The sequence below is a fragment of the Ylistrum balloti genome, unplaced genomic scaffold, assembly GCF_031769215.1.
Source record: "Ylistrum balloti isolate Yb309-2 unplaced genomic scaffold, AGI_CSIRO_Ybal_v1 Utg369938, whole genome shotgun sequence".
NCBI lineage: Eukaryota > Metazoa > Mollusca > Bivalvia > Pectinida > Pectinidae > Ylistrum > Ylistrum balloti.
Genome location: NW_026782047.1, coordinates 1,199,819 through 1,211,735, shown reverse-complemented (window position 1 = coordinate 1,211,735; position 11,917 = coordinate 1,199,819). Strand labels below are relative to the sequence as shown.

Here is an 11,917-nt window from a genome sequence, read left to right as displayed (position 1 = left end):
GGTGTTCTGGAAACCCTGTGTTATGAGTTTGTTCATCAATTGACAATTTCTTGCATGATAATTATGATAATGGGAACAGGCCACTGAATATCGAATCAACTGCAACATGTAAACACCATAGGCTGGGGATGCAGGTATATTGCTATCCAGATATGGAAACCAGGGAAATTGAAATCATCATGCTTATCATACACATTGGTGGAAAGATGTTCATCATGTTTATGTTGTAGGAAAAGATCAAGATAAGCGTCTGTTTTCGCTGGTCTGTGGCCATGTTCCCAGGTTCATTATACAGACATCTTGTGAATCAAAGACACCTGGAAAATAGTTGCTGATCTCTTAATTAGGGTTCTAAATGTTCTAGTCCAATTTCCTGACCGATGGTCAGTAGTGACATCTTTAGTGAAACTATCATCACCAAAAGCTTTGAAATAAAAATCTGAAATTGATTTGCAATTGTTTAGAGCTGCAACGAATCATATCCAAAGAAAAATAAAAGTGTAAAATGCAAATTGATTAATGAGGCGAAATTATACTGCCTTCCTTTCTCAAAGTCATATAATCCCTGTTGTAAGAATGTGAATGATGGTTAAGTGATAAATGGCAGTGGTATTGCAAACTGTTCCAATTTATTTCAGTGTTGGATACATTATAAATATAATGGGATGATGAGTTAGAATCGGCAAAAATTTGTACAATTGCTATACACTGCTTCTCTCTTTGAGTTCAGTTTTAAACCTAGATATATTTGATTTCTGTTGAATAAGGCTTGGAAAACAATAGGATTTTTGCTTTATCATACATTTGTCTGTTTTCCCAGAAATTGTCTTCTTTGATAGAGTTAGGTCCATAAGTTAAGTTTTAATGTCAAACTGAATAGAAACATCTGAACCAATTACCGCAGACATGCAGTCAACAGGTTGTCTATCACTATGGTGATTTGAAACAACATAATTTTTGTCTCCATTCCTATAACATTACAGAAAGGCTGCCTCCCACTGGAGTATGCTGTCCAGAATAAACATGTAGATGTGGTGGAACTATTGTGCCTGTTTGGATCGGAACCGTTACTCCTAGACTGGGTAAGTTGATTCACTACTTTAATGCTTAGTTCACTTCACGATCCCGATATGATTTATAATTTTACGATGTGTTAACATTTGGATTTATTTTTACAGTCTTGGATGACTCAGCCTGATATCAAGAAGAAAAAAATTGAATATGCTATGGCTAAGATAATTCGTAACCAGGTTCGACTGAGTCCCGGTTATAGACACACGTAAGTACAACACATAATACCTTATCATGTGATAGACTTACATATAATGATGTGTGCAACATTATAGACACATATTACGTGACAGACACATGCTTGAAATGTACGATTAAGGTTGTGAGTGTAATCAAATCATGATGCAAACATTTACTATTCTAATGAGTAATGTATCCTACCCTATAAATGGTCTGATTATACCTAGGGGGATCATATTTGATGTAGCAAGAATTACTCAGGAGGAGGGACCATTAGTCCATCTAGAGAAAACAGGCATCCAGGTCAAAGTTGAGGCGGGCCAGGAACACTACTACCTGTATCTGTGTCAAACAGAGGAAGCATACAGAAGCCCACCTCCCCTTGAACCAAATGAGGAAGCATTTGGTCATCTACTGGAGTGTCAGACCTGGGGGTCTAAACTACAGTCCATCACCCTAACAGTTACTGTGGATCGGGTTCTACGACAGACAGAAGAGATTATTCTACAGACAGCGACGAGAAAAGGCAGTGTGGAACATGTAGAGAGACAGGAATTAGATAACGTCGGGGTAAGATTTGTTGTGGTATACATGTATCTATACAAGGCTGGATTGAAATTGTGACAGGGTAAAAGCTTGGTGGTGTATGTAGGGAGACCAGAGTTAGTTTTGATGTGCGAGTTCTTGTTGTATATTCTAGTGTGGCAGGAATTTTATTGTAGATTATGTCAGGTTTGTTTCTTGTACAAGTGGAAACTGTAATTGTAGTTGATATTGAGAATTTGGTATGTGAAAATGACATTTAGGAATTTACACTATAGCAAATGGCATGGAAACATGTGGTTTTGTTGGTGTATCAACTTTGCACACTGTTTCGTTACATCTACCTCCCCAGCACATCCAATATTCACCAACTATAGTATGGATTGATATGCCAAATAAAGAATTGTGTGATCTAGATTATTTCTCTTTACAAAGTCTTTGGACTCTTCTGTTATCTCTATTTCCTTCAACCATTGGAGGGGTCATACTTTCCAAGACTCATGAATATACTTAAACATCATGTCTTTTTTTGAAATGGTGCAATTTTGATCAGCTTTGATCAAGTCAAAGATAGTGTTTCCCCTGTCACTACCAATATTGTAAATAGTACCAAGTAAATGAAATCATAATGATGTTTTTCTTATAATTTCTAGATCACGATAGTAACGATTACTGTTCCACTTGAACGGGTCGGTATAACATATTTTGCCATGGCAAGCAGGGAGAAAAAGCAGGTTTTCCAGCTGTCCAAGGAAGCTGTTGTGCTGAAGCCAGAAAATGAACCAGAAGCGGAAATTGACATTCCCGCAGGAACGTTTGACTCGTGCGAACTCTTGGTGAAAGTATGTAAAAATGTGCCAGTGCATAAAATGTAATAATTGCAATTTCATCTCAGTTAAAGAATGATTGAGAGTGAGTTCAAATTTACCTATATTTTAAACTTTTTTAAGTTTGTTTTGTTGGCTAAAGTTTAATTAATATTCCTTTAGTTGATGTCAAGCACATGCACTTTTACTTAATTCATCAATTCGTTTCTTAGTTTGTAGATACAACGGAGATATCTGAAGAAGAAGCATTGGATGATGATGATAAAAGGAAGTCTGGAGATATCCTGATGACTAGCATCCTTGATGTCTCCACCAGTGACGGCCAACAACCTAACAATGATATCGAGATGAAGATTCCCGTTACTGCCAAAGAACAATCAGAAGGAGTTGTAGTGCTAACTACATCAAATCCTGACCCTAATCTCGAGGAATGGACTTGGGATGATCTTCCAGCAGAAATAGACAAAGATGGAAAGGCTGTGTTTAAAATCGACCACTTTTCTATGTGAGTAGATAGAAGTGACACATATTCATTTTATGCTTTAATCCCTGGACTTAACTCCGTGATAAAAAAGGTGTTGATGTTGTAGTGTTTGGATAAGGACATACCTGATTGTTTTAATTCGGTAACTTGGAGAACAAGAGCCCACATTTGTAATGTTTGATGTTTTTATACTGGGATATGTTTATGGTAATTCGTTATTTTTTATTACTTTGTTGTATGGAATATTATGTAATATTTTTATGCTTCCTGAAGGGAGAGCATATAGTCGCCACTTCGTCCATATGTCCATTCATCTGTCTGTCAGTATGTCATCAGGCACCAATTTTTCACTTCAAACAACTTATTCTCAGTAGCAGAAAGGCTCAGGGTACTGATATTGGGCCTGTAATATGCTAGGATTGAGGGCTGCCAAGTTTGTTTAAATGAATGAACTTGACACACTTTCAAGGTCACAGGGGTCAAATGTATGAAAATCTTCAAGCAACTTTTTCTCAGTAACTGAAAAGCCAAGGGTATTGATATTACGCCTGCAGCATGCTGGGATGAATTTAAGGGCTACAAGGTTGGTTCAAATGAATGGCCTTGACCTACTTTCAGGGTCACAGGGATCAAATATGTTCAAATCTGTAAACAGCTCCTTCTTAATAACCAAAAGGCCCAGGGTACTGATATTGGGCCTGTAGCATGCTGGGAGGAAGGGAATGTCCCATGGACAAGATAATATCAAAACCATGAGGATAGACTATAACATTGCAGAGCATCAGAGATATCAATCTCATTGTAACATCAGTGAATCTGAGTAAGGCTGTTCCTTGAATCAATAAAAAGACTCCATTTCTGCTCCTATAACACATTTCATTTATTATCTTCAGATATTCTGGAGCATCAAAACCCTTATTTGAGTCCGATCCGAAGGCTGTTCAAGATGAAATAAGAAATTCCTTTCTGAAGATGCGAAAAATTGAGTTCATAGTTGGAATGAAAACACCAGAACTGGATGAAACTAAAACAGATTTGGTCATAGCATGTGGAACAAAACGTAGCATCAAAATGTTTAAGACAACATTTGATAAAAGATACACATGGTTTAAACTAGACTCAAATACTACTCTGCCAATGGTTCCAGAGGGGCAGATATTTCAGGTAAGCAATGTGGTTCATTTTTGAAGCAGATACTGATACAACACAGGTTAATGGAATACCTTTGATGAATATATATAAAGACATGAAAACCCACAATCAGTCATATATGTCAATAATTCTATACTATTATTTTAGGAACATTTTTTTCCATCTGAAATACATTTCCAACATCAATATACCTTTGATTTAGCTTTATCACATAAAACATTTTCAAAACTTCCATACAATGAACATACCCTATTAGCACATTTACCAATACATGTGACTGCAATTAATGTGTCCAAGACTTGTTTGACACTGTTAAGGTATCAATGCAATTAAAACTGGTTTATTATTATGTTTAACATGTTTCGACGAACTAAAGCTGCAAGAATACTGACAGTGCAAGTACCACTGGTTGCACATTACTAAGATGCTGTTGCACGACTACTAAAAAACCACACTTTGTGCAGGCATCATCCGCAGATCGTCCACATTCACAAATATACAGAATCTATCATAAATCTTTGTGCTTGGATCGCACATTTCATGTGCTTTTAGTGAAACAGTTGACTGATATCATAGACTGAAAGTTCAAAGGAAAACAAATGTAGTTCAGACTCAGTAGTGACTATAGGTTTATCAAATATTGGTTGGTGGTAATACAGATGACACAAACGAATAGCGCCTTTTAATGCAAATTAAGGGTTGTATACAATAGAGCCAAACAATTAAGTACACTGCATCATACAGCTGTTTTGTCCTTCTAGGACTTGTCAGTGATGCTAAGGGCCTAAATTTTGAAGCCTAGGAGGAAAATAAAAAATGATCAAAGGAATTGTCAAATCAAGGAAGAACACCAGCCCCATAATTCAATAATTTTGTCATGTTCATATGTATGTGATAATTTACATGTGTATATTCTGAGCCGTGCCATTATTTGAAGTAATTAATAAGTAGTATGCAGGTGAAATCGGACCTTGCATTAATTAGTCTTTCTAATGTATATATTCACAACTCAGGCAGTGGTGAGTGGTGTGCCCTTGGCAACATAAATTACCTGTTTATGGATAAGAAGGCGACACATTCATTCTGTCAAGGCCTCCTATGTAACAGACATAACACTTAGGTCAACCATGATATAATCACACATCTGTGAAATAGAACTGCACCGATGTGAGATAGTAAATTTCATCCATTTTTTCCTCTCATCCACACAGTGCATTCATCATATTCATATCACATAGACATGGTGCATACATCACACATTGTTACACGATGTGAGATTCTACAACTGTATATTGACATTGTTCTTCAATCTAATATTGTACCATTTATTCGCAAACATAAAATTATCTATTAGGACAATATCTGATGCCATGTAGTGAGTTATGGAATGGACAATCTTTGTCAAAATAATGTTGACATATTTTACCTTAGACTACTTACAGCTTCGATCGCTGGCCACAAGAGAATGAGAGGGACATGTTTGATTGATGCATTCAAACCCTCACAAATTTATCAGACATTGTTACCTGCCTTGGGTCAGATAAATTTTAGGAAATTTTAGGAGTACATACCAGCCACATGAGATCCAGTTAGGTATGAGATTGTTCTTTACCAGAAGTTCCTGACCGGGAGATCCAGTCAGATACTTCTTTAATAGAAGTTCTTGACAGGGATCCATAAATAAGGAAAAGATACCTAGCCACATGATGTACAGCCTTGGACCAAATGCTTCTTTATCAGAGGTTCCTGACAGGGAGATCCAGTCTGGAATGATATAGTTGTTAACTAGATATTCCTGACAAGGATATGGTACATGTAGCGAGCAGATACCAGTCAACCAACATACAGATAAAGAGCAATCAAAGGCCATATATACAGTAATCTTCTGGTGGGAAATAATTCCAGGAGTCAGTGTACACTCATTTCACACAAATATTTGAACCGCAACATTATATGCTCAGGCAGGGCAGATCGTGTCAGGAAAATATTTCTTGGTTAATACAAATGATGCTGAATCTAAGTTAATTTCAATGCAATTTCACACAATTTCTTGCCATGTTTTTATTAAGAGCATCTTGTAAAGTATGTGGATATATAATTGCTGCATTACTCAACATACAGTTGTCAAAATGTTTCAGATTGTACTACATGGCAACTTAAAAGAAGGGTCTGACGACAACAACATGAAGTTAGTATTCAAGGGTAGTGGTCAAGAAAGTTCACGAGCCCTGGAAATTATCAGTACCTCCACCGATCCCCATGAAATGACAGGAGAGATAGAGATATTCCAGGAAACAAAGTGTCCGCGACCGGATACAAAAGTTGTTGTTAGCATCGGATGTAGCTGTTGGCAACGCATGGAAGAAAGGATAATTAAATCAACTGAATTTGACATAAAAACAAAACCTATGTGTAAAATACCGTTCAACGTAACACTGAGAAAACGAGGTGAGATAAAATTTATATACTGACCAGTATAAACAGGGTATAGAATATGAAGTTCCTCACATCTTACTAAACGAAGTGATGACAAAAATGTGTACTCTGTAGTCAAAGAGCAAATCATGAGAGAATCAAAACAAAATACTACAAGCAAATTGCCCAGGTGAAATAAAAACGTAATTTAGTACTCAAAACAAAATTGACTAAGCGAAATATGATTGATGCATCCACATTCCAGCTGTTACATTCATAACAAAACTGAAGTGCAGGTATGGTGATAAAGGGGAGATGAAGACAAAGGTATTAAGTAACCAGACTTTACAACATAAATACAAACTAACAAGCTCCATGGGTCATAACCAAATTACGTGTGAACACGTACTTCATGATATGCTTATGTTATTAGTGTGTTGTTATAAATAGAGATTTTGGTCATTTTATATCAGATATTGTTATGTTGATGTCTTTACAATTTTTTAAAATCTATACAAAATAACCTGTCGTGTGGACTGCTACCTTTAATGTTTCGTTTGTGTGATTATTTAATTCAGAAATTAGGTCTAGAGGGAAGGCTGAATCAAATAATTAGGTATCACCAGTGACTAATAGTGCCAAGCTTTGTTTGAGGATAAAAATTTCTACTTCACAGTTACATCATTGCGGGACAAAATCTGATGTTAATCGGATCAAACCAGGATTGCTCTTTCTCCCACTAGTTATCAAAGGCACTGTTATTGTGATATTTTTTGAACTTAAGTCGCTAAATACGCTACATAAATATCTCCTTTGTGGATGTTTTTTTTTATATTCCGATAAAGTCAAGGAATATCTATTTTTGCTATAAAAAGCTCCATGTAGGTCTTGCTGGCTCGTTTCCTCTTTAAATCCCATTTTTGAAGTAGTTATTCCAATTATGTTTTATTTGATATAATGTTGAAATCTGTAATACTTCGATTGAGTAATCTTATCAGGCATGGCAATACACCATGTTTAAGTCCACTCTTCTATACCATAAATTACTATTTCTTCTGCACATTCTCTTTGAAAACTATCTCATTGAAACATTAAAAATTGTATAAGCCCATGTGTGAAACTTAAAGGTCTGTAAATGCTTGACATCATTATTTTTGCTGTTTTATTATGGCTCTTAACGTGTTAATCAGTACCTTGGGTGTTTGGCTTTTGTTTTGAGATTTGGTTGACATTTTCGGAAATAGATATAACTTTGTTGTAAGAAACTATTGTAAATCTGTGAAGTGTGTCACAACTTTCTCTAACCCTAAATGATGTTTAAGATGTCCTCATTTATTTTCCCTTGGGTGCTGTAGCTAAAATGTTTGTGTGGTTTGTGATGTGCTCTGTAATACTAACACTTCACCTCTCTACTTATTTTGTCCACATTATGTTTGAAATATGATTTAAGTTTAGCCACAATATCATCCTTCAGACTAGGTAGTTGGATGGTATAGTTGACACATACTGTTTCAGTAAAAGACCTACTTGAATGCAGTCAGTTCCTAATAAATCAACGTTATGTTCTTTATGACAACCAATTGTCAGCTGGTTTACAATGTGATACTTGGATGTTGCTTCTCGTAAATGAATTTCTCTGTAAATTACAGAGCCAAGTGAAACAAAAAAGTCTTCAGGAAAGAATTCAAGCTTTGCTTAATGATTATTATTAAACATGAATAACTTCTCCAGCATCCATATATCATTTTACCATCCACTGTTTAAAGGATAATGTTAACAGTTTGTTCTTAGTACCGAGCTTGTGATTTTACATACTTGGGATTAGATAACAAACTATGTTAACATATCCAGATCAGTCATAAGATTCTAGAGATATTGAACAGTTTACAATGTATTTCAATAACACTTCTCAGTTTGATCTAATATGTATTTTTGGGTCATCTAACCTGAAGGGTCATGATGACTAATAGCCTTGTATAAACTTTCCATTCAAACGACCATCTTCTCAATAAGCAGAAGGCTCAGGCTACTGATATTATCACATCATTGGATAAAGGGCTTACTTTCAAGGTCACAGGGGTAAAATATTTTAAAATGTTTAAACAACTTCTTCTCAATAACCAAAAGGTCCAGAATAGTACATGTGGCCTTTAGCATGATGGGATGAAGGGCTACCTAGTTTGTTAACATGAATGACCTTGAAGTGCTTTCAAGGTCACATGGAAATATATATTAAAATGATGAAACAACTTCTCAATAACAAAAAGGCCCAGTGTGGTGATATTGGGTCTTTAGCATGATCGAATGAAGTGCTACCAAGTTTGTTAATATGAATGACCTTGACTCACTTTCAAAGTCACGGGGTAAAATTTGTTAAAATGATTTAAACGATTTCTTCTCAATAACTAAAAAGCTCAGGGTAGTGAATTACTGTCAAGGTCACAGGAATCAAATGTGTTGAAATACATAAGCAGTTTCTTCTCAATAACTAAAAGGCAAAGGGTCTTGATATTGGGCATGTAGCATTCTTTTTTCAACAAGCAATACATGTGGAGTAATGGCAATTGTGTAGTGCATGTATAAAGAATATGATTTCAAATTAGCATAAAGTGTTTTGATGAACCATCCAATGTCTTCTATGTAAGCTGTAGCATATTAGAGCAATTTATATTAGGGCCATTTGGCCTTTTTCCTTGTGTGAAAATGTAATATTGCTACCTGTTTAACAGTGTGGTACATACTTTTGTTACTTACAAAGGTAACACTACTCATACCTTCGTGACATGACCAACAACAGCAGAAGACCTCGAGCAAGAGTTTATTATATTTGCTGTACCATTTATCTTTTCAGTTCCTGAGGTTGAATCTGGAGAGCTTACTTCAGAAGGTAAATATTTTGTTCTGTTTACATATAACAAATTTCTACTCAACCAGATTGAAATGACAATATCTTCTTATTTAGAGCCTGCCTTGTCTTCCCACCTTGAAAAGTCTCTACATTTTTCATGTAACATCTATCACAAAGTAATTATGATATTCCTATTTGTGCAATGTTGAAACTCGGGGGATATGTAGAATTTGTTCTAGCTACCCCATCACTCATTGGATCATAGGGTAGATGTTACTCACCAACCTTATTTCAGATAACAGGCTGACAGATGTGAAGAGGACTAATGAAATACAGCAAAGCGTGCCTTAGATTAGTGATACAGGAGTGTAATTATCAAAATATAAACAGTTTTCCATTGCAAATTTTTCATCATTTACTTCAGGTTCCAACCTATATGTCTAAGTTGTATGTAGATTTCTTATTTTGATATTATTTTTTAGAGTCAAAATATACTTTATTCTATACATTGATTGTCTCGTCTTGAAGGTTAGGTCCAGGTATATTTTCTCAATGTACATGTAAAATATTGCATTTTAACCAAAAGTGCAATTATCTCCTTTCTACTTCTGGAAAAATATGTCATGCGGGTGTTCATTTTCTGCAGATGAAGGTTCTATTAGAGTCCAAAAATAATATTTCAAAAGTGTAAAGTAGGACAAGACCTGAACACTCAGTGCCAGCAGTTTTAACTGGAAATGTTAAAAACAATGTATACATCAATGAATATTTGGGGAGTAGCTTGTCCTCTGTAGCATCCTTCAAAAGCAGAATACAGTGGAACATTATTGTATAACACTTTTACTGAATTTGACCTTCCTTGTTATATGTATTTGAGAAATGATTAAGATGATATTTTACTAATTAAAAAAAAGTTGCATAACTTAATATTCTTTCTCGGAAAAAATCAGGCTCATTTTCCTCAAAGATTCTGCCTTGTTCTATATATGTGAATTATGGTTGCACTCTGTGTTGTTTGATATTTGTTTTGAGTGATCTGCAGTGTCTCCCTCAGGTGTTAGCCAATGTTTAATATACAGACATGTAGTAGTATAGACATGTTTGGTGCAGTAGTAAAAGCATTTTGTGATGCTGTATGAATCTTAGTGTGGTATACGGTTCGTAGTCTAAACAAGATTACTTTGTTAAAATTTGTCAGCCAAAGTTTTTGTTTGTTAACATCAGAAATGCTTTAAACGTTAATGTTTTATTGCTTTTGCATCAGAAGTCGCCCGTCCACCACCAGATGTAACGTGGGAGAAACTGAATGAAGCAGTGAGAGACCTCTCCCACAGTGAGGCAAAACAACTCGGCTACCAGCTAGGACTCAAACCAAGTCATATGAAAAAAATTGAGGACGACACAACCAGAGAAGTGGAATTTTCTTTGAATGTAATAAAGAGATGGCGCCTATTTATGGCCAAGAACGATATGGTAAGCCAGTTACAAGGTGCGCTGGAGGCCATCGGACGCAGCGACATGATTCAGGTGATCAAAAAGAAACAAAGTATCTCAAATTGAAAGTATATATCAAGCAGAACCTCTTCAGGAAAGACATGTCACAGAGAACTTGTGTTGAACCTTGACATCTGTAATAGGGGAAACAGCATACTTCTTTGTGACATTATGTGGGTACAAATAAAACAAAAACTCATATCAAACTTTTGATTCCAATAGCCTGTTTAAATCATAGTACAGCGACAGTGTTTAATGTCAAAATGACATGACAGATCCTTGTAGTAACATACTGTAATATAATGCTTGTACTTAGTCCCATGTCATGAATTATTGTAGGAAATAACAGGCACGTTATGTTACAATGTTATGCATTGTAAAGAGTGATGTAAAGAATGATGACTCCAGTGTGCCATTTACAACACAAGTATGTACACTGAGAGAGGCTCTGTGTTGTTTGTAAAAATTACTTGTGTATTTTATTGTGATAACCTCTGTAGATTTATAAAGGCTTTGACCCTTATAGTCTGGTGTCATATCATATTTATATCTGTCATCATAAAAGTATCCCCTCTATAGTATTTGTATCCCCACTCAACATATTTTTTTATTAACATCGGACATGGTTAATTTGAGAAAGACAACCACATAAGTAACTATGCAGGTGTCATGGTGACTTAATTAATTAGTTAATGACACCTGGCCATGGTCAAGCGGTACATCATTATATAACAGGAGAGCAGGGATCACACCTGCCAGAGAGGAGACCTGCTGGGTACAGGTAAATTTACCTGTGTTTCAGTCTATCAAACTGTACATAAAGACACTGATGAACCAAACTTCTCTATAAAGATTTGTTTTCTTCTCATTTTGTAATTATACGTCAGCTTCATTATCTGAAAT

The 11,917-nt window shown here is 35.6% G+C and overlaps 1 protein-coding gene across 1 annotated transcript; it reads left to right on the top strand.

Annotated features, from left to right (window-relative positions):
• The first annotated feature begins 2,489 nt into the window (after positions 1 to 2,489).
• LOC132547222 (uncharacterized) lies at positions 2,490 to 11,080 on the top strand. Its single transcript, XM_060210987.1, has 6 exons — positions 2,490 to 2,636; positions 2,834 to 3,126; positions 3,999 to 4,269; positions 6,396 to 6,705; positions 9,524 to 9,559; positions 10,785 to 11,080. The coding sequence occupies exons 1-6, from the start codon at positions 2,505 to 2,507 to the stop codon at positions 11,078 to 11,080; spliced, it is 1,338 nt and encodes a 445-aa protein (XP_060066970.1). The 5' UTR covers positions 2,490 to 2,504.
• Positions 11,081 to 11,917: the final 837 nt, after the last annotated feature.